The sequence below is a fragment of the Ictidomys tridecemlineatus genome, chromosome 2 (genome assembly GCF_052094955.1).
Source record: "Ictidomys tridecemlineatus isolate mIctTri1 chromosome 2, mIctTri1.hap1, whole genome shotgun sequence".
In the NCBI taxonomy this organism is placed as follows: Eukaryota; Metazoa; Chordata; class Mammalia; order Rodentia; family Sciuridae; genus Ictidomys; species Ictidomys tridecemlineatus.
The window spans coordinates 146,279,716-146,306,623 of NC_135478.1; the positions used below are offsets into that span (position 1 = coordinate 146,279,716).

General features: G+C 40.7%; 1 protein-coding gene across 2 annotated transcripts in view; it reads left to right on the top strand.

The window, feature by feature from the left end:
* The window catches only part of Cpvl (carboxypeptidase vitellogenic like), a 107,030-nt gene that overhangs the window by 70,478 nt on the left and 9,644 nt on the right, over positions 1-26,908 (top strand). For both annotated transcript variants that reach the window (XM_078030699.1, XM_078030700.1), the window contains one exon: positions 9,502-9,684. In XM_078030699.1, the coding sequence (XP_077886825.1) occupies positions 9,502-9,684 (183 nt within the window). The remainder of the gene's footprint in view (positions 1-9,501; positions 9,685-26,908) is intronic.

Below are 26,908 nucleotides of genomic sequence, written 5' to 3' on the forward strand. Positions count from 1 at the left end.
TGAGGAAAAGTAAGCTTTGCCACCAGACACCTGCCTTCTTTTATGAAATCCACCTGATTGGAAACCCTTCATTAATTCTGCTACCCACCTGCCTGGGGGTCTTGGGATTGATAACAGCAGATGGGAATTAGACTCTTGGGTGTAGCTTTATCTAGCTCTTTGGATGAGTGCCTCCATGCTGTCACTCTCAGGTGCTCTTGTAAGAGGAAGATAAAGTAATCTTCATGCACAAACAGCTAGTATTTTCTCAAGCTGGAAAGAAAATACATTATGGGAGAAGGGAATGCCACGGGCCAGATATACAGTGGACTGAATGCACCTTGACGAATGTGCGGCTCACTGAACACTCCGGGCCTCGCCTGCCACTGTCCCTGTTCCTTTTGAGAGCTTCTACATGTACTTTTGCAAGTTGTTTAGCAGTTCTCCTGCAGCAAGGCCCTCTCTGCTCTTTGCTAGTGCTGAGAGTAACTCTAGTTGGGAAGAGGCATCCATGCCATTATTCCTGTCCCCCTCTCCAATAATCTTTGGGGAATCTACTCAATTTCTAGCATTGCTATTATATTTTGAAATTGAGGGATGGTGATAGTGATATAAGAGCAGACAGTGGCAAGGGGAGTTGCAGGTGAGGGCGAGGGCAAAGGTGAAGGGAAGGGGCATTTCCCAAAGCTCCTGGCTACTTCCCTGTAATGACAGATGCTACAGGAGCATCTCCTGCTCCTCTACAATGACATGTTTTCTAGTTACATTAATCCAGCTGCAAGACCTGAAGACTGCTAAGAGTGATTTTCCTTGAAAGTTACCTCTCTCTTTTGGGCACTGTTGACAAAGAGACTGATTCTTTCTAGGATATACCAAACCCAAGGTGTACCAGGGCTGTCCAACAAAAATATATTGCAAGCCACATATATAATTTTCATGGTTTTTTTTTTGGTACCAGGATTGAACCTAGGAGTGCTTTAACATTGAGCCATATCCCCAGCCCTTTTTAATATTTTGTTTAGAGACAGGATCTCTCTGAGTTGCCTGGGGCCTCACTAAATTGCCGAGGCTGGCTTTGAACTCTCAAACCTTGTGCCTCAGCCTCCTGAGCCACTGGAATTACAGGCATGCACCACCATGCCTGACCATGATTTTGAAATTTCTAGGAGGCTTATTAAAAATATAAAAGCAGCAGGTACAACCAATTTTAATACTTAATATTTTTAAGATTTAATATTTTAATATTGTCCTTAAATTCTATATACATAAAATATTATTACATCAATTTGAAAGCAATATAAAGAAATTATTGGAGTATTTGATATTCCTTACTTTGTACTAGTTCTTCAAATCAGTTTATCTTAGATTTATAACACATCTTAATTCAGACTGGACACATTTTAAGTGCTCACTAGCCACTGTATCAAACAGTATAGATTGGAACTCTAGATTGTATACAGTAGAACATTTTTGTTCCTTGCTCTATAGGGCTATTTGTGGTGGTTGGGTTGTGTGCAAATGTATGCTTGTTAATTAAGAACACTTAATGATGTGAAAAGAGACATAAATTGGTTCCTCCCAGCCTTTTAGTGGGGTGATAACATTGTGGCAAGTACACTATAGTCTTTGGAGATGATCCTTGAGTGTGACCTTGAAGCTGACTTCTGATTGACCAGGAGAACAATACTCTCCTGAAGAGATTTGCCTGGTGTGGGGGGGAGGGGGTACTGTCAATTCATTATAATCCAGTTATTGATGATGGTCAGAGGAGATACTTAAGAACTGAGGGGATCAGAGGGACAGAAGCTATGAGAATAGACCTTGAAACATGAAGAAGAGTTAAAGACCCCTTGGAGTGGGGCCTCCAAGACTATTATATTCAAATTAAAGAGAAACTATTACCCTGGGTCATTATTAAAAGTCATTTTAAGTGTGCTGTTCCAGGTAGTTAAACTTTTCTTTCAAAGATCCCTAGATTAGAGCGCTTGCTTTCTGGATCCTTTTCAAGTTGGCTTCTCGTTCTCTCTAAAAACAGCTAAAATTTTTTTAGCATTAAGTTTCAAGAAAGCAGCAATAAGCCTTGTGTGGTGGTGCATGCCTCTAATCCCAGCAGCTTGGGAGGCTGAGGCAGAAAGATCACAAGTTCAAAGCCAGCCTCAGCAACTGGGCAAGGCCCTAGGCAACTTAAAGAGACCCTGTCTCAAAATAAAAAGTATAAAAATGGCTGGGATGTGGCTCGGTGGATAAGCACCCCTGAGTTCAATCCCTGGTACCAAAAAAAAAAAAAAAAATGAAAGTAGCCATAATTCTTTTGGCTAAAAGACATTATTTGTATCATTCCTGGACACCCACTCAAACTTATTATGTACTTCCATTTTTCTTCATACAGGTTGGCACAACCACCTGGTAGGGAGGTGGCAGGTACATTGAGGTTATTTATTCTCTGTCATTTTCCCTCTTGCCTTATCTTCCCTTTTGCTTAAACTTGGAAGCAAAATATCTCACTTTAAGAACACCTTGGTTGCAGAAGTAACTACTGTTTTATGCAGTCGTTGCATAATTTTTTCTACTCCAGTCTTCTCCAAACAGCCCTGGGGACTCAGGCTTCCTGAGTACTACATCTGCAAATCCCTGCCAAATCACCAGAAGAAGGAAGGTCAAAGGTTTGAGTCTTGGGCAAGGAAGACCTTGTCCAAGGAAGGGTCAAAATTCTGCCTTCAGTCAGGAACGTTGCTGAAATGTTCTATTCAGCTGATTTAAAGTTCTTTTGCCAGTGAGCTTTTGGGAAACCCTGGAGAATTATCATTTGTGAAGCAGAATATTAGTGAAATCAATTCTCTTCTGTTCAGAGGAAAGGCACCGGTGGGGTCATGCTAATTGCTTCAAGCAGAAAAATCTCCTGGCTCCATTGGAGTTTGTAATAGAAGAATGATAAGTAAAGCAGTCAGCAGAGGAAGTGTGGAGGACTGTGTTGTAGGAGTTTCATTGATTTAGCATCTGTAGGGAAAGTTGCTTTTTTAAAAAAAAAATTCTTTTTTTGATTAGGGAACAGGAGAACATTCAAAAGTAAGACAGATAGAGGCCAACTGGGAATGCCATGCAGCCTGGAATAGCTTAGGCTGCTGTTCAATCATTTCCCCAAACAGGAAACCACAAAATGTTAGAGATTAAGGTCACTAGATCATGGGGGAAAGAGCATAACTTTGTCTGCAAAGTATTATGATGTATTGTAAATGGGCCAAAATGTAAGCATAAATCTTTCGACTAAAAACTCAACAACAAAAATTCAGGCTTCTCACAAAAGCACAATTTGCTTTCCTGTGTATACAGAGAGACAGAGGCTACCTCCTGAAGCACTTTCTGTAATTTTCCTAATAAGTGGAGGAGTATTCTCAGAGCATAAGGAGAAAAAGTTTGTGTTCTCTGTCAGTAATGTATGTTGCATTTTGTTTCATTTAACAACAACAAAAAAAGATAGGTAAAGTTTAGATCTGTAAGCAGACCTGACATGGTTTATCTTCAATCTTATGTTTTAATACTGGTAACAATGAAAATATATCAAAATGCATTTATGTGCAATCTTGTCCCAAACCCCTTTATCCAAGCTATATGTATAGGCTCTTGTTAAAAACCATGCATGTCCATTATTTTTTTCTACCTTTGAGTATCTAGTGGCACTCCTTAACTTGTTTGAAGTGAAAATCCAAGTTTAGTGGGCATGGAGACTCTCTAGGTGGGTGTGCAGGATCCTCTTCTTTGTCAACATTTTTGGGTGCTCTCTACCTGCCTTGGAAACAGTGACCCCTCTGAGGCGTACACCCTGACTCATCCTCATCTGCTCTTGCTCCTTAGGTCTATGCTAGGGAGAGGTTTTCTTGGTGAGAGAGTTAAATTCATGAATAAACTGCTGTTTTATGTCTATCTAGAACCTGAAATGTTTATAGTTTGAATTGTGAAAATGACTAGGTTTTTCTAAGTGTTTAATAAAAAGTGACTTTTCTTGGTCCTTTTTCTAAGAAACATTTCAAGAATGAACAAGCAAAGTTTCCTTTTTTCTTCTGAGTGTCTACTGTTTAGAAAAGTTTTTTTTTTTTCCTTTTTTAAAAACCTGCAGCCTGAGAAAGACCAAGGTCACTTCTTCTCATATCTCTTCTCTGGTGGCTTTGTCCCTAGGTTCTCCATAAATATTTGTTTTATTTCCCATGAGTTGATTAAACAAGCAAACAAATAAACAAGCACACTACATACCTAAGCAAGCATGCATTCTTAGCCAACTCAGATGAAAGGCGGCCTCCCTTGCATTTCAGATGGAAGTGACACTCACGGCTTTCAGGTCCAGGAAGGAAATAAAATAAATGAACAGAGCTGGATCGAGACCTATTGATCTTCCTTTTTTTTTTTTTTTTTTTTTACCCATGACAGAGATGTGGGTACAAAAAAATATTTTTCTCTTCTAAGAAAAACAAAAGCACAGATGTTGAATAAATGGTAACCGCAGCATACTCTGTGGGGTGTGAGGACACTAGGGAAGACTGGGGCCATGTCCAAGGGGGACAGCTAGTGTACAATATCTGCCCATTTTGCTGGGTGGAAATACAGGCCCAGTGAAGTCAGAGAGTGAATAATACCTTTATACACATCTTTGTCCATAGAACCAAAGTGAAAAATGAGAGATGTCAGCAGAGTTGGACAAACAGACAAGGTTAGTCCAGAACTGGAGATAGGAACCATGTCTCATACTCAGCCAACTCAGTTTCCAGAGGCTTTTGGTAGCAATAAACATTGAGTTGTGAAAATCAGTAAGTACATGTTGGTTCGAAAGAATGGAGCCTCTTTCTGAAGGAGCTCTAGGTGGAAGTTTGGAAGTCCAGGGTCCAGAACTCACAGCATCAAAGTTTCCTTAGTAGCAATTGTGGTCCCCTTCATCCCTGCCTCGTGGAGGAGTGTGAGAATGAAGACGTGTTCAGGAAAGCACTTTGAAGAGTTAAAAAATAAAAATAAAAATTCTTTCCTTATCTCTGCCTTTTATAAAAGGAAAAAAAAAAGATGCTTGTGATCCAAATCACCTAATGCCATCTCTCATAAATACTTGGATCTGGGATGAGTTTTTTAAGATTGTCTGTAAATTAAAATCAAGCTTTTTACCTAATTGTTATTAAAAATTGAGAGCTGGTAGTTTTTGAATTTTTCCATGTTATTCCCCCCTCTAAGACTCATCTTTTGTCAAACTGAGGCGCCCAACCTCTTAGTGTTATTGTTGGTTTTGCAATTTTTTTCCTTATTAAAGCATCCTAACCACATTGACAAAACAAAACAAAAAAACTCCCAGACAATAGTGAAACTAAAACAAATCAACTACTCTTTAAATACCATAACTGCTAGTATTTTGATGTATTTCGCCCCAAGTTTGAAGAATGTTTTTTAAAATGTGGTAATTATAGAGTTCAAACAAGTAGGATCACAGGTTTCCATTGTTTTTTTTTTTAATAAAATAAGCATTTTTGCATAACCATCAGTTTCAATGGGCTAAGCACCCAGCCCTCTCACAAGGAAAGTTCTTACAAAGGAATGCCTTGGCTCCTTGGCTGGATCCCCAGAGCTGACCAGGAGGGAAAGCGAGGAAAGTGGGTATTTGGGACTCTGTCTGGTAGGTCACTTGGAACACCTCCAACCAGCCCTTCTTTTGCTTGCTTCTTGTGGTTGTTCAGATCACCACTGATAAGGCAAGTGTAGCTAAAAGCTGTATTCACCTCTGCCTATTCTCTGCCTGTAGACCTTGTCATTAAAAATGCCAGCAAGGGGCTGGGATTGTGGCTCAGTGGTAGAGCGCTCCCCTAGCATGGGCAGGACCTGGGTTCGATCCTCAGCACCACATAAAAATAAAGGAATTGTGTTGTGTCCATATACACCTAAATATTTTTTTTTAAAAAAAATTGCCAACAAGCCTCAAGGGTAGATTTTCCCCAGACTGTTCTAGTTTTACTACTGAAAGTCCTGCATCCTGGGAAACTCCTCAGTCCAGGTGAACTGTAAGAGTTGGCCCAGGGGAGAGTTAGTGCGAGTGAGGTGCCCATCTTTAGTGGTCGGCCAACATGTTGGGCTTAGGTGCTGATCTGGACCTTCTCTGACTCAGGGTGAAAATAGCCAGCATGTGTCCTTGGCTTCAGGACCACATCTACAATGCCATGCCACTTCAGCTCAGGGGCACTGGATCCTGGGATACCTCACCCACTCCTCCACCCCAGAGGCACACAATTGAATCTTTCTTTAGGGGCATATAGGAGTAAATATGACACTTAGATAAAATTAAAAGCTCTGGGGCCAGGTGCAGTGGTGCACACCTGTAATCCCAGCAGCTTGGGGGGCTAAGGCAGGAGGATTACAAGTTTGAGGCTAGCCTCAACAAGTGAGAGAGGCCCTCAGCAACTTATGAGACCCTGTCTCAAAATAAAAAGAGTTGGAGATGTGGCTCAATGGTAAACAGGCTCCGGGTTAATACTAAAAAATAAATGAATTTAAAGATAAAATAAAAGTTCTGGGAATCTTACACTGAAAGCTGGCCACTTGTAATACCAGGTCTAAAATCACTTTGCTTGATCATTGTGTTTGTCAGGGTTCTTCAGGGTAACAGAGCCAAGAGCGTATATGATTATAGAAGGGGCTTTATCAGATTGGCCTACCTGATCAGAGGCTGAATAGTCCCATGATGGCTGGCTGTAGGTTGAAGAGCTGGGAAACTAGTAGCTGCTGAGTCTCAGAGGCTGGAAGCCTCGGAATAAGAGGGAGAGTGATGCAGCATCAGCTGGAGGCTGAAGGCTGGAAGCCCCCTGGAGAGCTGGTGGCACTACTCCCCATTCTAAGGCTGAAGAATCTGGAGTCTGATGTAGTCTGCTGCCCATGGAAGATGCAGTCACAAAATGCACCTGCCAAAGAAGGGTGGAGCCTGCACACAGCACACTTCCTCTCCTGCTCCTTTGTTTCATCTGGGACCCCAGCCGATTGGATGGTGATCCTCATCTCCAGGACAGGTCTCCCAACTCAGTCCACTGACCCACATGCCAACTGCCTCTGGAAGGACCTTTGCAGACACATCCAGAAGTGTGCTTTACCAGCTTTCTAGGCATCTTTTCAACCAATCAAGTTGGCAAGCAAGGTTAGCCATCACAATCATTAATCTGATTTCCTTCCTGTTGCATTGGGCTTGTGTGCTCCTTAGAAGTTAAAACATGTTTTCTTTGCTTTGCAAAGGAAGGAGTTCCATTTACCTCCCAAAGTCATTCCATTTACCTCCCTCTACACATTGCACAAGCCAGATTACAAGTTCGGTTCTTCACTGCCTTGTTCCACAGACTTGTGCTCTTATTTGTGAGGAGTATTGAATACGAAGAGAAACTGCTCAAGGTTGGGTTTCCAGTTCAGGAAACACATACTATAAACCGTACATTGAAGCCCATTTTTACCATAATCCGTGGATTTCACTATTGTGCCAAAAGAATGAAAGAAAGTGATGATAGTAAAGGTAGCTGCAAGAAACACTTCTGGGAGCAGATGCAAGCTGCATATGGGGCCATGGAGAGCAAAAATAAATAGTTGCACTTGTGTATTTGCTAGTTAATCAGCATCTTTTCATTGATTTCTAAAAGAGGAGTTAGTTTATACAGGATTATCTTTGTTAATCAGCTATAAACAGGCCTTCCTAGAACGTTGAAGTATTTAAGCCTTGTTCGCTGGTACCCATCATATATAATTGTTTCCATACTTTTGGCCAACGCAGCTGTAGAGGTTTTGCATAGGCCAGAAGTAAGGACTCAAGGTCTTTGAGGCCCACTTTTTCTTTGTATAAACAATGCAAATATTTTATTGTTGTAGTTGACTTGAATTTTTTTTGAAAAGAGATTTTAAATCTATCAGGATTTTTTCCCTTGGGTTTCTGTGGAGGAGGGTGGGGGTGGTGATGGTGACTGAGGAACATGAAAGGCCCCGAGTTCCTGCAGGAGAGGCCCAGGACTCTTTCATCTTAGCCTGAATCCTGTCTCGCCGCTGCTTGAGGATTTGGGGTGTGTAAAGTCCTGGGCTTTTTAATTATGCTTAAGCCTTTTAAGAAGCCTGTGCCATGAAGGCAGAGATGGAAACATATGCAGTGAAACATTTGATATCCAATTTGAGGATTCTGCCAAAGCCTCCAGATACATCAAAGGTCGAATGGAGTTGAGGGAAACCTCTTTGTTGAGTAGAGTGTCAATAGCGTAAGAAGAATAAGAAACAAAGGGGGGAAAGGACTCCGATTTTTACCATCTAAATTAACCAACTTTATTAACATTATCAAACTTTCCATTCCACGTATGTCAATGTGTCCTCCTATTTTATGTTTATAATGGTGATAGGCCTTGTATTTGACTTTCAGGGTTCATTCTTAACATTATATGACAAGCCATCTCCTGCATCGTGGCATGACTTCATTAAACGTTTTAAATGGCTTTACAGCATCCCATAGAACTCCTATGTACTTAACTCTTCACCAATTACAGGACTTTCAGATTGTGTTTTGAGTTCTCGATTATAATGAGACTCAGTGAATATAGAAATTTCATTCATTCCTTTGAGCTTATTTGCACAGAGTAAACTCCTCAACTGAGATTGCTGGACCAGAGAGTCTCAGTACTTGTAAGTCAGTTTCACACACAAGTTAAAAATTGGGGAGAAAAGAGTAGCATTGCCTCAGCATTGTTTTTCCTATATTGTCCATCAGCTCAGGGGGAAATTGCCTTCTAGGAAGAAAGGACAGTCCCCACTGTGGGCAAATGGCATCTTATTTAACAAGAGGAAGTCTGAGAAACCACAAGGAGGGCATCACTGCCTCCAGCAAGTAACAGAGCTGAGGCACCTGCATCTGTTTGCTTCCATGAATCACAGTTGCTAAGGAACTCGATTGAGGTAGGAAGACAGAGCAACACTGATCAGCAGCACCTGAGAAAAAGCTCAGTTTGCAGCTCCAGCAGTGCCTGAAAGCGATTAATGAATCACAGGCCACATGAAATTCCAGGGTGCAGTATTCCTTAGTTCCACTAAAGATAATCACAGTCGTCGTTGAACCAGACATCCATGTGAAGCCCAGATACACACACATACATACACAGGTACACATAGTCTCTCTCTCTGTGCATATATATTCATATATATCTGTATAAATATGTGTGCATATAATAAACATATATTTCTGGGTAATTAATATAGCTCAAATGGTTTTTACAATCAGGTGAGGCCTTTTTGCAGATTTCTATAAAGAATCAAACTTTTGGAAGGATACAACAGTTGAAACAGGGCTTGAATTTATTACAGGTGGTTGGAGTATGCCTACCTGGAAGGACATAACCTCTGATCTGTGGGGCTAGACTCTTGGAGCACGATATCAAAGAAGTTCAAGTGGCCTTTTCCCTCTCACTGGCTCTTTGTGTCTACCTAGCTAAATTTGTCAGCCTTACCTTCTGAATTCCCTCTGCTGACAGCTCGGTCTCATTTCAGGTTCTTCTCTACAATGGCCAACTGGATATTATTGTGGCAGCTTCCCTGACAGAGCGCTCCTTGATGACCATGAACTGGAAAGGATCCCGTAAATACAAGAAGTCAAGAAGAGTAGTCTGGAAGATCTTTAAATCTGATAATGAAGTGGCTGGCTACGTCCGGCAAGTGGAAAACTTCCATCAGGTATGGAACCGCGTGGCAGCATGCAGGTCGTCGAAATGGGAGAGTAGGACTGAAAACAAAGTCTGAATCCTAATAAGGCCTGGGTGTGGCTGGCCCTGCTCTCCACAGAGGAGGGGGGTCTGAGTTCATGTTAAAGGACATAGGACTTGATGTGGAAGCAGACAGAGTATAGGCACTGCGGTGAAAAAGAATACTTAGCCCAAAGTGACAGATCATTAACTAAATAATTACAGTTCATTTGGGAACAAAGAGGAGCTTGACAAATCACTTGAGGAAGGGTCAATATAATTTCCCCTAGAAGATATGCGACCACACTTTTATATTTCCATATGGAGCCCTAAGGCTGTCTCTCTCAATGGTACCCCTGTGTGACCTCCCCTTCATGGGTTAGATGTTACTCTGGTGATTTTCCTTTCTCATAATGTCCTCTTTAAATTTTGGAGTCAGGGATCTGCTGGCCTCATCAAATGAATTAGGAAGTGTCTTCTCTGTCAGGTGTCTCACATAATCTTTCAGTGTCAGGAAAATTCATTGGTGAATTCTTAAAATTCAGCAGGGCTTGAGGGTTTCTTTGAGGGGAAGTGATTCAATTTCTATAGATATGGGAGAAATCACCTTTTCTATTTCTTCTTGTATCAGTTTCCACAGGCTGTAATATTTTCAGGAATTTTTGTATTTGATCTGAAATTTCAAATTCATTAACATAAATTGCTTTTGTGATGTCATCACTTAATGTCTCTTAAGATGTATGGCGACATTTTCTATTTTCTTGCCTGAGGTAAAACAAATTTCCTGTTTTTTTCAAGTAACCATTTTTGTTTTTGTTGATTTTTTCTATTGTATTTTTACTTTCTGTTTTATTAATTTGTGCTTTTATACCGTTGTCGTCTTACTATAATTTTCCTCATATATGATTTACTATTTTTTTTAACTTTTTCAGTTACTTAGTTTATGAATTTAAAGCTTTTCTTCATTTCTAGTATACACTCAATGGGATGAATCTGTTAGGTCTAGCCTCAAGTACACCTGAAATTTTTCATAGTTTTATTATGATTTAGTTAAAATGTTAATTAATTTTAACACTCATTAATATTAGCTAATTAATTAGTATTTTAAAAGTCCTAATTTCCATGGTGTTTTATCTCCTTTGGCCTAGGTGTCTTACTTAATTAAAGTGTATTTATTAGTATCCCAACATTTTGTTTGTTTTTGCATTTATTTCAAGCATAAGGAAACATACGCTGTTCAGAAAACATATTCTTTTTTTCTTTTTAAATAGTGTAATTACTGTTTAATTTACATAGAAAATATATTCCTTATACTTTTGTTTATTTTAAATTTACTTTCTGCCCTCCAAGATGGTTATTTTTGGTAAATGCTCCTTGTATACTTATTAAGAAGGTATATTTTGCGGTTGTTGGTTATATTGCTTTATGTGTCTATTAGGACAGTTTCTAACAATTTTTTGTTCAATTCTTAATATTCTTACCCCTGCCCACCTTGGATTTTATTTTCCTTTTTCTTTTCCTTGTTCTATTAGTTAACAAAAGAGTCCTGTTAAAAATCTCTCACTATAGGGGCCGGGGATATAGCTCAGTTGGTAGAGTGCTTGCTTCGTGCCCAAGGCCCTGGGTTCAATCCCCAGCACCACACACACACACACACACACACACACACACACACACACACACACACACAAAGACAATTCTCACTATCTCACTATAATTGAAGATATATCTATTCTCCTTTTATAACTATTTTTACTTTATTTTGTGTTGTGTTTTTTAAAAAATATTTATTTATTTTTTGTTGTAATTGGACACAATGCCTTTATTTTATTTATTTATTTTTATGTGGTTCTGAGGATTGAACCCAGAGCCTGGCACCAATAGTCGAACTGCTCTACTGCTGAGCCACAACCTCAGCCCCTTATTTTATATTGTTAATTAATTATATACAACTATAGACGTGTTACAATTTATTAGTATTAAATCTTTATTCTTTTGAAAAAAATTTTTACCTGTAATGATGCTTCTTGTCTTTAATTTGTTGATAATAGCACAATACATGAGCTTTCTTTTGAAACCATGTACATGACATGGTTTTTTTTTTAACTTTTTTTGAACTTTTTCCTTTCTATCTTTCTATATCCTTTTATTTAGGGGATCTCTTTTAAGCAGCATAGAGTGGTGTTTTATTTTTTTTTATTTTTTGTATTATTCTTTGAAAAGTCCGTATCTAGTTTACATAGGCTAAGATGCTGTTTGCAGCCCTTGATACTGGGAGCCCCTGGAAGTTACCCATAAATCTAATCCTTTCATTTGCACTTCAGTTTTTCTTACATTTCTTACCTATAGAAATCTCATTGGCATTTATTTTAGAAATGTTATGTTGACATTTTCTCTGCTTTTTATTTTTAAAAGTCTTTATGTTGACTTTAATTGTGGAGGACATTTCCCATGTAGTGGTATCTTAGCTTGGCAACACCTTTCGTGAAGCACTTGAAAGATATTCCTCTGTTATCCTCACATTTGCATCGTTTCTAATGAGAAGTGAACAATGCGTTTTATTGCTTCTCTTTGGATGGTGATCCATGTTTTGTTTTATTTTTGTTTGGGGATTTTTTTCCCACCTGATTATTTATTAAGATTTTCATTTTCCAGAGATTTTCCTGTTTGTTCTTATAAAGAGTGAATATATGTATGTATCCTGCTTGCGTTTCTTGAACTTCTTGAAACCGTATCTTCTGTTATATTTGAAGATTTTTCAGACACTATCTCTTCAAATATTTCTTGTGCTCTACTTTTTTCTCTTGAAGAGTGTGTTTACACAAATGCTAGACCTTTTCATTTTATCCCTTATAGCTTTTTATGCTTCAATTTGGAGACTTTCTATTGATCTTTCCTTTAGATCTCTGTTCTTCTCTTACTGCTATGTTTAAGGTTTGGTTTAACCCATCTGTTCATTTTTAAAAATGCATTTAACCTACCTGCTGTGGACTGGATTCTGTACATAACCCTTCCCCATTTTAATGTCCTCACCCCTAATATGACTCACCCCTAATGTAGAGACTTAAAAATCTACAGGTGATAATTAAGGTTAAATGGAGTTGTAGGGATGAGATTCTGACCTAATGTCCTTGGTGTCCTTTCAAGAAAAGATACCAGAGAGCTTACTGGTTTATGTTCTCTCTGCCTTATGAGGACACAGTAAGAATGCAATGAACCAGGAAGAGATTCCTCACCTGGAACTACATTGCCTAACACCTTGATCTTGGATTTCCCAGTCTCCAGAATCATTAAAAATAAGTTACTTTTGTTGAGGCCACCTAGTCTATGGTATTTTATGGTATTTGCACAGAACTGTGGAGAGGATTCAGCTAAGTTAAAAAGGTTAGACATAGTAAATTTACCTGACATAGTAAATTTGCTATTTTCTTACCCTACATCACTTACAAGTGTTTTATACATATATATATAAAATATTTTCCCAGATACATAAAGGATCTGGGAAAATATTTTATTTAAAACCAAACCATCAGGGCAAGTTGTAATGTTAATATTGAGGCCATTCAGGGTAAATATGAATGTTGAGCTGCCAGGACCAATGGACATGTCACCTCCCGGTCCTGATGAGGAGCTCCCAGGAACACACAGGCTCCCCTCAAGCTTCTGTGAGGATTGCGTCCAACACCTGTTATTTTAGGTCCCGGATCAGCCTCATGACACGCTCCAGTGCCTAGCATTGCACACGTGTCGTGCTTGGCTCTTTGCACAGAACGTCCAGCTTGGGAGGCCAGATTGCTGCTTCAGGGCAGCATGAGCCATGGAGGTGGGAAAAGGAATTGGCTGCCAGTCAGAAACCAGTGGCAAATATCACACTAAACCTGCCGACTCTTCTGTGAATGCAAAACACATTTAGAGATGAAATGGCACTTCTCTGACTGCCAAAAAAAAAAAAATGGGTAACAAAAGAAGCAGGGCCCACATATGTTTGCGATAGGGAGTGTTTTACTACGCAGCAAGGGCTCTGCATTTTATGTAGGTGATTTTAAAATGTTGGCAGAGACCCTCCCCCCGTAGTGCCTCAGCGGTGGACTGCAGGGTGGGTGCGTGGTGATGGGAGGACGGAAGGAGGGGGGACAGCTCCCGTGTGAACAAAGGCATTCTCTGTAAGGCTCGGATCCGGGAACACTGTCCAAATGTCAAGCATCTGATAATGAAAAAAACGGACCTCAGCCATGGACTTGCTTTTCAACATCAAGCACACAAAACAGAAGCACGTGGATGTGTCTGCCAAGAAAGAAACTGAATGCTCTGCCAAACACCACAGCTCTTAATTTAAAAAATCTAATCGAAAGGAGTCTTGTCTCCGGATGGTTACCTCAGACATCCGCTTCAAGGAGTGCTCTTGAACCTGGGCCCAGAGCAGGAGCCATTTCCCCACGATGCCCCCAGGGGGCCATCTGCAGCTCCAATCAGGCTTCAGAGATGGGAAGAATGTAGTTTCACCTGTGGGTTCTAGCCTGGAAGGTAGTGAGTCTTTGGTATGGGTACCATTCTAAGAATCAGAGCCTGCTCTGTAATGTAATCTGGAGCCAAAGACTCTTTGAGCCTGTTGGTAAAATGCAGGATTCAGACTGAATTATCTCTCAAATAATTTCTAATGAAACTTTCATTAATAACTTTTGTTTCATGAATGCTCAGAGGTGCTCAGTTAGCAAGAAACGTGGAAGAGTAGAATGACTTTCAACAAGTCATAATTCCCTCTACACTTACGTATATGTGTACATGTATTTATTTATGTTGCTATCCACAGAGAGAGGAAGAGAAACACTCTCTATCTTAAAGGCAACTCTCAGGCTAACGGAGCCAAGATCATGGGTGGCCTCCACACTGGCAATGACTCTGAGCTCTTTCTGATGTTATCACTGGGTCCCAGAGATCTGATCCTTTCTCCTTGTTCACAGCCCGTGGCCATCACTGTCAAGGCCACCCACCTGCTCCTTTTGGAATCTTCCCGTGCCCTTCTCCAAATTTCAATGTCCCAGTCTGCGTTGATGTTCTCACACTGCTTTAGAAATCAGACCATTTTCATACCTAGGTTCTTGAATCCTTGTATCAGCCCCAAGGATATTTTGACTCCACACTTAGGATAAGACATTTTAATCAGTACTATGGCCACATTGAATGAATTTCTTTAAAAGCATGTTTCTGGCTTAACCCTTATTAAGCTAAATGTCCCAAAGAAAGCAACAGGGTCATTTCCAATTTTGTCTTTATTTTACTGAAAATATTTTTATTGAAATAAGGGTTGGAGTCACTGATGAGTTTTCCTTCTTCTTGCTTCTGCCATCATGAGTTTTGCATAAATTGACAATAAATCTACAACCCTCCACCCCCACTGTAGTAGCCTCCTAGTTATCTAGTCCAGCCTTACACAGCCTGGAAAACAGAAGCCAACAGCTGGTTGGCATTGTGTTCTTGGCTCATGCCAGCTCTGTATTGTTAACCATACCAGGATGTCAGCATAGTTGCCAGAACGAACAAACAAACAAACAACAACAAGAACAACAACAACAAAAAAAAAAACCCACAAGAACAACAACACAAATCCAATTTCCCAGATGAGCCATGGGGACTTGTGTTTTAGGTTTTCATGGCAGTATTGATTCAGGTTTATTCAGTAGTTATGGGATAGGTTATCTCAGTGAGGTAGAATTTGACGGTTGGAACAAATCTCTGATCTCATTTCCCAGGTGAGAACTCTGAGGCCCAGAGGTTAAGTGACTTTCTCAAAGTCTCCTTCCTATTTCAGGTCCCTACTGAGATGAGATTCCGCTATCCCTCTTTCTCTGCTTCCTAAGTATACCTGCCACTGTAATGGCAGAATCACAGCAGTACCCCGGGACAGGTGGAATCGGAGCCTGTGTATGTGTCAGCTCCAATTAAATCAGACATGAGAAGTAATAAATTTCATATCCAGGGTCAGCTCTGAGTCCCATCCTGAGTGACCACCCACTACAGACACAGAATATCAGATTTTTTAAAAAAGATGCTTGAGCGTCGTTGGTGGTATGGCCAGACTCATCTGGTGCTGAGAGAGTTATGGCTTTATCTAAGAACCTGTGCTATAATGAAAAAATGCATGCTGGAATTGCAAAATGAGCAGTCAAGAGGGTGGGCAGAGTCACGGATGAGAGCACAGGGCAGGACAGGGCACATCCTTTGGTTCACAGCAGGGAGCTTAGGGGAGCTGGAAAAGCACCCCAGAAAGGGATCTTGGGAAACAAATGGATGGTGGCCTCAGGGGTGCATGTTCCATTGTCACTACTGGGGAGCTACAGAAGGTTTTTTGAGAACATTTTCACAACTGTTGTTTGGGAAGTTTACAATGGAAGCAACAGAATAAATTTAGAACCAGAGTCCCTGGAAACAGGATATTAGGTTAGGACTTTTATTGGGAGAAGATTGTCCATCCGCTGCATTCTCAGACCCTAACATGGACATAGCTTTGTAGTGTCAAAGCTGTGAGTACGGATTCCCTCTTGGAGAGATGGTGCTTACTGTATCCGTACCACCTTAAAAGCTGGGGATCTCCAGGAGAGAACCATATGCTGGTGTCCCTGATCCTCTCCTCAGCCGTAGTAAGAACCTCCAGGCCCTAAAGCACAAGTCCTACACCAAGACTTACACACTGACCCCAGCCTGACCCTGACCCGTCCTGACCCTGACCCTGACCCAAGTTTGCCACATAGAGCCCCCAGACCTAGGGTCTGCCACCCTTTCCCAAGGGGCTTCTCCCCAAACACTGTTTTCCTGCAGGAATCCGACCCTCAGCTAGAACCTACTTTTAGAAAAAACTAAGGAGCACAGTGTGCTTGGAGCTTCTCTGTGCTGGGGAATAGTCATGGAGGCAGTTGGTTAAAGAACCCAGTGTGAGTTCAATTTCGCCATTTACTGGCTGTGGGTTGGTTACTGGTTCTGTCAACTCTGAATGAGGACAGTTACTTGGCAGGGATTCAGAGGAGATGCTAAGGACAGCTACCAATTATTCATCCTTTGTGAGGCCTTGGGCTGTGGTCTGCCACATGCTTCTATGTGTGTGTTGAGCTCATGAAACCCTAATAGCTACTCTGTAATTTATGGCATGGTATTAACTAATTTATAAATGAGGAAATAGAAAGTTTACCTAAGAAAGTTGCCTAAGGCGTCAAATAGGAATAGTATCTATAACTGGATAACCCAAATCTCGATCCTTCCATTGCACCACAGTATCTCTAAGTACCTAGGAGAGCAGCGAAGGAGGGAGGAGCCAGAACGCTCCAGTTGGCTATGCCTAGGCCACATGCCTGCCCGTGGGGTGAGTACCTGGCAGTGGTGGCCAGCAGAAGGGGTGTGTGGTGCAGTGCTCACACAGGCTGCTTTGTTCCCCAGAGGCAAGAATAGCACTGCTTATAGGAAGGAGGTGAGAGAAGCACAATATGCAGGCAGAGTGACGGTAGACACAGCTTTCTAAAATGACCTTCACTCCAGTGTGTTCCCTTCACTACACACAATGCAAAAACATAGGGAAGAATGAGCATAGCCCTTTGAGAGGAAGGGACTGTCAGGCCAGGACTTGAACTTTCTCACAGGCAATCTACCGAGGGCATCACAGACATCGAGCCACCTGCCTGTCTTGGATTTCCTTTGAGCAACTTTTTTTTTTTTTTTGAATTTTAAACTTCATGAACTGTTGGCTCCAGGAAAGTCTTCAGAAGCCCTCGAACGTGCTGACATGATGGGAGGAAGCGAAGAGCAAGAAATGCAACCCAGGCATTTGCCTGGTCCACGGGGATGAGAAGTCATAAAAATAATATCTGATGGAGGAAAGTGTCTATTACAGAAATTTGAGACAGTGATCACCGAATACAGTTAGTCCCCTGGAAAAGTGGTTTGGCTTTGTTACAGCTATTGTTAAACAGCCTTCATCTCCCTCCCCCCAGCTCTGTCACTTTCTGTGAAGAGAAGTATCCTAATTTACCCTGTTGACATCTCCGTCTCCCAGACCTAGAGAAAGTCCTTCTGTCCATTGATGGGAATCAGTAAACAGGGAACTAGAACATAACAATCCAACCATGCCCCACCTCCCAACCAGAGCATCACGGTAGGGTTCTCCAAAAGCAGGCATTGAGGCAAGGTTTGGGATGCAGGTTGATTATCAGCGCAGTGGAAGGAATGGGGAACTAGGATTGGACCAGGGGAGATAGAGAGAATCAGGATGCAGGGAAAATTCTGGGGAGAGTATCTTCCAATAGAATGTCCCACTTTGGACCACCACAGCCAGGCCTTACACATGCACCCACTTGGTCACCAAATATAGGCTGTCCCAGAATGATGTCAGGGGCCATTCTCTGCAGCTGAGGCTACCCTGCATGGGGCTGATAGATGGGGGCTATCGGTTCACTGCATTCTCTGACGAAGTATCTCAGGAGCTGGTCTCTGTCTACCAGGAAGGCCACACAGATGATGTAATCCATATACTCAGGAATGGCAGGGAGACAGGAGCTAGTGACATGCCTAAGGTCAGGTGAGAAATCTATCCTCCTTCACATGACCCAAGATCAAGCAATCAATTCAGTGTAATTCTGTCTTACTGCATTAGAAAGATGGATCAGGCCTTGATTTTCAACAAGGTAGGAATTTCCTATCTTTCAGGAAAAAGAACCAAGAATTGTCTGTAAATATGTTCCTTTCCCATTTATTGATTGTGGAATAACAAACCACTGAAAAACTTAGTGGCCTGCAATTAACAGTTTATTAATTCTCACAATTATGTGGCTTGAATGGGCTCAGCTGGGTGGTTCTGATTCGTAAAGGGTGACTGCATTCAGCTCGGAGCTTGGCTGGAGCTGGGCATCTGTGCTGGTCCCCTCTTCTCTAGTGCTCTCTCCCTGTAGTCTCTTATGTCATGTGAGGACCTGGACTTCTTTACAGCATGATAGCTGATCTCCCAAACTGAGAAGCAAAAGATGCCAGTCCCTTTTAGGCCTGCACTCAAAAGCTCCAGAATGTTATTTTCATTGCAGTGTCTTGATAGAAGCAAATCACAGAGTAAGGCCAGACTCCTCTTGGGAGCAAGAATGGCAAAGAATTTGGAACCCTCATTAATCCACTACTTTTCCCTAAACCATTGTGTCTTAACCCTTGCAGATGTGGATTCCCAGGTCTCCTGTCCTGCAACTAGAGCATTAGTATTTAAGGTTCTTTAGGGTTCTACTAGGCAGCTGGATTGAACACTCTGTACTATGCTGTCTTTTGAACTTCTGTTGACACTGGCATGGCCTCCATCTTCTAGGAAACCCATGTGGGGTATGTGTGGTGTGGATAAACTTCTATTCCAATTCCTAAAGACCACACGAAATCTTGATTGATTTTACTTACTTACAGAGCTAACAGGTTAACGGAGAACATAGTTCTGCTCTTATTAGAGTAGCCACTGATCTTGAAGCATCACATTTACAAATGTGATGTCCACAGCTCCAGATCCCTGAAATCCTCAGCCCAAATCTTAAGCTAAATTTTGGACCTCAGTCCCTGCCATCCATGGTCAGTTTATCAGTGGTCTTCGTTTTCTCAAATACCTGCTAGGCCACTAGTAACTAAGCCTTGTAGAAAAACTCTTTGGTCTATTCAAAGCATTAGCTTTGTTTTCTCAGCAGTTTCATGCTGTACTAAAATTTGCTCTTACCAGGTAGCAGTGTGTCTGTCCCCCTCCAACAGAGCAACTCTGTTAAGTTGTGTCAGCTTTCAGTACCACCAGAGTGGTGGTTCTCAGCAAAGGTGCCATCCAATAGCCTCAATAAACTCATTCCTGGATATCAATTGTCGATCAACTACTATAATGGATTGATATCAAATTAAAAACAAAAGTTCCGTGTAAAGTCTTATCATGAACAAATTTTATCATTCCCATTGGTAATTCTTTAGCTCTAGCCAAGCTCCCAGCTGAATTCTTTAACCTACCGCAGATTGAAAATGTACTAGACCCATGATGGTCTGTATTGAACATGTACAAACTTTTTTTTCCTTGTTTTTAGTCCCTTATTTAATAAGCATTCTTAATCCAGGGTAAGCATTCTCTGGTTAGAATTCAAAGGGTTAGTTAACTTACAAGGGAAAAAATTCACATCTTCATTTTTGCTAACCTTTTACCAAAATAGCATTTCCTTCCATTTTGAATTATGAAATATAGCCTTTCCTTCCATGTTGAACATAGGCAACAAATCACAGTGGCATCTGGACCTTTGACTTTGTTGCCAATAGAAAGCAGAGATATTTTTACATCAAATACAGTGTCACATATGCTGTCATAGATATCTTGAAATAAACTTTTATGATCATCACCATAGTGATGATCAATCTACTGGTTGCTCTTATAGAAGTATATATATATACATACACACACACACACAAGCTGTGTCACAGATTTATATTTTACTGTGTTGGTTGTTTCAAAATAACAGCTTTATTTATAATCTAATATATACGTGTATTCAGCCTTTTCTATCCACAGGTTCTCTATCTTTTGGTTCAACTTACTGCAGATTGAAAATGTACTAGACCCATGATGGTCTGTATTGAACATGTACAAACTTTTTTTCCCTTGTTTTTAGTCCCTAGACAATACACTCTAATGATTATTTACAAAGCATTTATATTGTATTAAGCATATAAATAATCTACAGATGTTTTGAAGTGTACAGGAGGATGTTCTTAAGTTATATGCAAATACCATGCCATTTTATATAAGGGATTTGAGCATCCCTGGATTTTGGTACCCCTGGGTGGGTTCTCTAGCCAATCCCCTGCAAATGCTGAAGAATGGAGAGACAACTGTGTGTGTGTGTGTGTGTGTGTATGTGTTATGACGTATGATTTCAAATGTTATTATGAGAAAGTGTCCATAGACTGCACCAGACAAACATAGCGTGTGCGTGCACGCGCACACACACACACACACACACACACACACACAGAATCAGTGCATTAAACTACTCTGAATTATTGGAAAAAATAATAGACTCTCTCCAACCCAAACTACAGACCATCTTGGGTGATCCCATACAGATGTTATGAACCAAACTATCAGGTAGACTTGAATATTGTCCCTAGTTTATTATCCTGGTGATACTATCACCATATTCTATTGGCATTATACTGTAGGGTTGAGGGAATAGCTATTGTGTTGTGCCACACTTGGGTCCCTGCTCCACCACTTATGAACTGTGTGACTTTGAGCAACTATTTCCGTCAGCTTTTTCACTGCTATGACTAAAAGACTTGACAAAACCTTAAAGAAGGGAAGGTTTATTTGGAGGCTCATGGTTTCAGAGGTCTCAGTCCATAAACAGCTGGCTCCATTCCTGGGGCCAAAGGTGAGGCAGAACATCACTGTGGAAGAGTGTGGTAAAGAGAAGCAGCTCCCATGATGATGAGAAAGCATAGAGAGAGACTCCACTTGCCAGATACAAAATATATACCCCATAGCCACGATCCCAGTGCCCACCTCCTCCAGCCATACTTATCCTACCTGCCTTCAGTTACCACTCAGTTAATCCCATCTAGGGATTAATTTACTGATTGGGTTAAGGCTCTCAGAACCCAATCATTTCTCCTCTGAACCTTCTTGAATTGTCTCACACATCAGCTTTTGGGGGACACCTCACATCCAAACCATAACAACAACTTACTTAAACTCTCCAAGAAGATTGTCCCCTGTAGATGGGGAAATAGCACCTTCCACACTCACCGCTCTCACAGGAGGACCCATTATAAGGACGAGTTGGGATGGTGCTTATAAACCACTTGCCTTTCTACCTGGCACCTATAGCGTGTCATAAATATTTGTTCCTCTTGCTTTTGAGGATATCTCCTAGCATTATTTTATCTTCACAGGGTAAGAAAGTCTCTCTATGTTCACAGAGTCCTCAAGAGACATTTTTTTATTAAAAGTTCAAATAATGAAGAGCTGGGGTTATGGCTCAGTGGTAGAGCATTTGCCTAGCATGTGAGAGGCCCTGGGTTCAATCCCCAGCACTGCCAAAATTTTTAAAAATTCAAATAGGATAATGAGGCCTGTAGCATTTTATCAAGTAGTCCTGGAGCAACTATAATTGTGTCCAGTTTTAACTTCACCACAGCAGGGAGACAGTCTTGCTGAGAAGAAGAGGGCATAGGGAGGGCTGGGGAGGTGTTCCACATTTTGCTGCATGACGGTGAGTCCCTTCTAGTTTAACAGTCATCCCAAATGTCCCTGTTGCCAGCCAGTAACAAAGTGCATCTAGCCTCTAAGTTTTGTGTTTTTTTTTTTTTTTTGGTGTGTGTGTGTGTGTGTGTGTGTGTGTACTGAGCTTCTAACATAGGGAAACAGAGAAGAAGGGAAACACAAGAGATTAGATTTAGAGTGTTAAAAACAAACTGTCAAAACAAAAGACCTAAATATCTGGCCACTTACCACTCTTCTGCTGTCAGGCTTGGAGATGCAGTATTTATTTTTGTTCCTAATATTTGTTTTTTTTACACAGCAACCAGGGTCCCAGGGTCTGGATTCTGGCACCAGGTCTGTTGTGCTGGAGCTGCTGGCCCAGGGGGACTTCCTACTTTGCCTTTGTTTCAGTTCAGTGGCATCTCCATCCTGCCTACCTGCTGGTTTGAACTGTAGGCCCTGTCTCATCATCTATGTTGGAGAAAAGAAAAAAAGCCCAACAGAGAACATGTTAAAGCTCTTAAAGACTCATTTTTGTGAGTTTGGCAGCACCAACAGGCAGTTTTCCTTTCCTTTTCTTTTCTTTTTTTTTTTAAACCAAATGTTGAATACATAACAAAGAATAGTTACAAGGTCAAACAATGATAAATGAAGGTCTTTGTAATTATCAGACAGTTTAAGAAATAAAACCTAACAGTAGTTCATCTTTTCCTCCCCACCCCTTTCTAATATTAATAGTTTTATGACATATATATGCAGCATTTTACTTTTTGTGTTAATTTTATATAAAAGGAATTATTTTGTATGTATTTTGCAATAACATACTTACGCTATTCAACATTGTTTTGTGAGATTCACCCATACTGATAAGCTCAATTGGGCTTTTTTCTTTCTCATTGCTGCAAGGTATTTCATGATGTGGGGATTATATTATTCACCCACTCTACTGCTGATGGACATGTAGGTTGTCTCTAACTTCTTGCTACTACAAATAGTGGGGCTGCAAACATTCTTGCACTCATCTCCTTGTGATTGTGTCAATGTCACTAGATAATGTCTGTTTTTCAAATTGATTTTATCTTTGCAAGAATGCCTGAGAGTTCTGGTTATCCCTAGATCTCAGCAAACACTTGACTTGTCTCTTGTTATCTTGCACCTGAGCTTGTTAAATCGAAAGGAGGCTTAATGTCCTTTCCCATATCTTTACATTCATTTTGTGCTTTCTCTTTCTCTCACGTCTCCTGTCTTCTTTTCTGATACCATCAAATCAAAGGGCTCCAATATCCACACACACACACAATGACGGTGGTGTAGACATGTCATTCTCATATCTTGGTGGTGCTATGTGGGGTACAGGTGCATTTTTTCTTTCTTTCTGGATGTCCAGTGCCATAGTTGGCTACCAAATCATCTAGCTTTATAAAATGTCAGAAACGTATTTCTGTAGCACCTTCGCAATTCAACTCTGCTAATATTGGCTCAGTAATAAGAAGCAACTAATACAATCAACAGATTTCAGTGTATGCCTTGGATTTGCAGACAAGCCCCAGACCCTAGGGAAAACAATCTGAATCTTTCTCTAGCTGAATATCTCTCACTTCCATCGCTCATCTATGGAAACAGGGAAGAAAAGTGAGTTAGCCAGTTCCTTTGCCATGAGTTTGACTGAAAAATTAAGAAGAATAGTCATCAGTAAACACTCCCCACCCAGCTCCTCAGCTGGAATTTGTCACATCTGCTTTATAGTATCCTTCTCCTCAGCCTGATTTTATTCATTTCCTAATGCTCGTCATAGAAACCACAGAGAACTACTTAAAAAGAAAAACACTGCATTTATACAAACCAATGAACATAGTGCAGCATTTTGGGGACATTCAAAAAACATGAGGGCTGTCCCATGCTGTAAATTCCAAAATAAAATCATTTATGCTTCATGGTGTTTTGAAAGATGCTGTTCAAGAACATTCTGGAATAAGTATGTTAAGTCGCTGCTGTTTAATTTGTTCCCTTTTCCAGTAGCCTCTTCAGGGGGTCTTCACTAGCCTCCTTCCTCCTCAATTCACCCTCCTTTCTGTGTTTTTTGTTTTTTTTTTTTTCCAAAAGGCAAGTCTGGTCGTGTCTTTCCTTGCTTAAAGCCTCTTCCAAAGGTTTGACAGCTGCAGCATGAAGTTTAAACTGAACATGGGTTAGTGAGATATTTATTTGATCTGGCTTCTGCTCCATTTCCCCATCTGAACTCTTACTCTCCCTCCTTCCCAATTAGAATCCTAAGGAAAAAGGCAAAAAAAAAAACAAAAAAACAAACAAAAAAAAAAACAACCCAGTTTTTACCCATCACACAACAGCAGTTCACTCCCATTCCCCTCCCTTTCCTCTGAAGGTCTTTTTTTTTTCCTGCTCAGAAGACACCCATTTGCCTTTCAAAACTAAGCTCCAGCATCCCTTTTGGGAAGCCCACTATGCTCCTGCCCCCAAGATTATCTTCTCTGCAGCTCTAACTAGGTTCAATTGCATGACTGGGGCTGCATAATTTAATTCTTTGGAAGGGGTGGGTACCGGGATTGAACTCAGGGGCACTCGACCACTGAGCCTCATTCCTAGCCCTATTTTTTTTTGTAGTTTATTTAGAGACAGGATCTCACTGAGATACTTAGCACCTCACTTTTGCCGAGGATGGCTTTGAACTCACGATCCTCCTGCCTCAGCCTCCTGAGCTATGCCAGGCTCATAATTTAATTCTTTAACTGTATTCCTTGCTATTTGATACTGAGCTGGTTGAGGCCAAGAACAATGTATCATTTTTCTCTGCCACACATCCATTACCAGGGCTCCTGGCACCAAGTCAGTACTCAGGGAATTAAAATCCAAGGGGCTTCTGCAGTAGAAGCCACTATCCTATGCTTCTGAGTGCGTGCATGGAAGCCGTGTGTGTGTGTGTGTGTGTGTGTGTGTGTGTGTGCATGCTTACATGTGTGTGTTAGTACTGCATCTGTGTCATGGCTACTCACCATGTACACACACCAGACTGTGTTCTAGGAAACAGACATGCTGAGAAAATAGACATGCAGCTAGAACACCTCCCTCTAAATAAAGGTTGCATTTTTACATCCACCAAAGAGTATTTCCTTTCTGTGTTCCAAAGGAGGGAAAAAACAAGAACAATTCTGGAACACAAATTCATGGAAGCGATTGTAGAAGTTACCAGAACTGAGGAGCATCCTCTCCTTTAAAAAAAAAAAAAAAAATTGGATTCTTGGGTTTTGTTTTGTTTCCTTTGCTTAAAAAAAAAATTTACCCAGCTTGCTTCCTGAAAACAAAGGAAATAATAAACAATAGCAACTCCAAATTTTACTCTGATTATTTGCCAGGAGTCTTTCTTAGTTCATGTGGTTCTATTTCATTAGAGAAGACCAATTAGCATAAGAAGAATGCTTCTAAATTAAGCTACCCAAATATGCACTTAGTTAATACTCTGTGAGCTAATTCATTGTATTATTCAAAATATAAATTGGCTAGCAGATCTATTTATTGAAGTATAACAGCTAGGCAACAATGCATAATTTTCTCTTAGCTGTTGAGTGGTTTTTAATAATCTATTGACATTTAAAAGAGAATCATTTCATTAAATGGAAAGTGAGTAAATGCTAAGAAGTCTAAAGTTTAAAGAATTATCCACCCATGGAGAATAGGTTTTAAAAATTAATGGTATTTTTGGAACAAAAGAGAACAGGGGTTTGCTTTTTAAACAGTAACTTTTTGTTGTTTTAGTCTGAAAGTGTAACCAAAGACTCACAAAATCACTTGTGGGAATGTTCAACAGAGCCAAAAAATAAATAAATAAGGTAGAGAGTGGAGTGGAACAGAGACCTGGGAGGTGGGAAGGAGCAATGTAAAGTTGTAAACTCATGTTCAAACATCGCCCTTTCATTAGCTGGCACCGATTTTGGTTTGGCAGTAAAGAGTGTGTGTCCTGTTTTATTCCATCAACTGGCTTCATGAAGATGTCTTGCCATTAGGCCTGGTCTGGATTCTAAATTCCTGGACCTGGGGACATTTAGCGGTATTTGGAGGCCCTTTCAGCAATGGGTCAATAATACAGTTGCATTCAAATACCCTGTCTCCTCTGGAGTTTTCCTGAACAGACCAGCTGTGGAGCACCTCAGCATGCTCTGATACAAATACAAGGATCTCTTGCAGGAGATGGCATGGTCTTGAAACATTGTCATCACCAATTATACCAGAACTCAGGGTGGGGATGGGGTATAGACAGGAATGGAAGCAGGTGACAGGCCTTCCTCACCTTTCTGCCATTATTTGAAATCTGGCCTGATTCCCTGAGCCACAGTTTCAGATAATTTGGGGACCTTATAGTGTAGCAGAAAGTGAGGGTCAGGACATCGAGATCTGGAAGCAACAATTTATTAGTGGTGCCATATCCAAGAGGGATAATTCCCAAAGTCTGAGCCCTGAGCACAGCAGGGCTTTTACTATTATACATAAGTAAGTTTGGGATACATCAAGGCAAAAGAGTTGGTGCAATTCTATTAGAGTGTGCATCTTACATTCTTTATATGGGTACAACTTATCAACAGCCTAGGGACTCTTAGCTCATTTGGCTTAGGGATTTTTACTTCATTAAACCTAAAGGGGGATTGTTCTGTCTCTGCCAAATTGTTTACTACTTCTGCTACCATGGTTATCTGTCATAGGTGCCTTTTAACCACTGCAAGTCTCTATAGTTAAATGTCAGTAAGCAGAGCTTCTGTGTCTCAGTGTGCAAAACCACAGCCTGTCAGCTCTTCAATTGTTAAGTTCCCATTTTGCTCTACCACAATAGTCTATCCATTTCTGCCGATATTTCTTGGTGGAATAGAAGCTTTCCAACGCTATGACAAAATACCTGAGATAATCAACTTAACAAGAGGAAAGGTTTACTGTGGCCCAACTTTCCAGGCTTTCTGTTCATAGTCAGCCT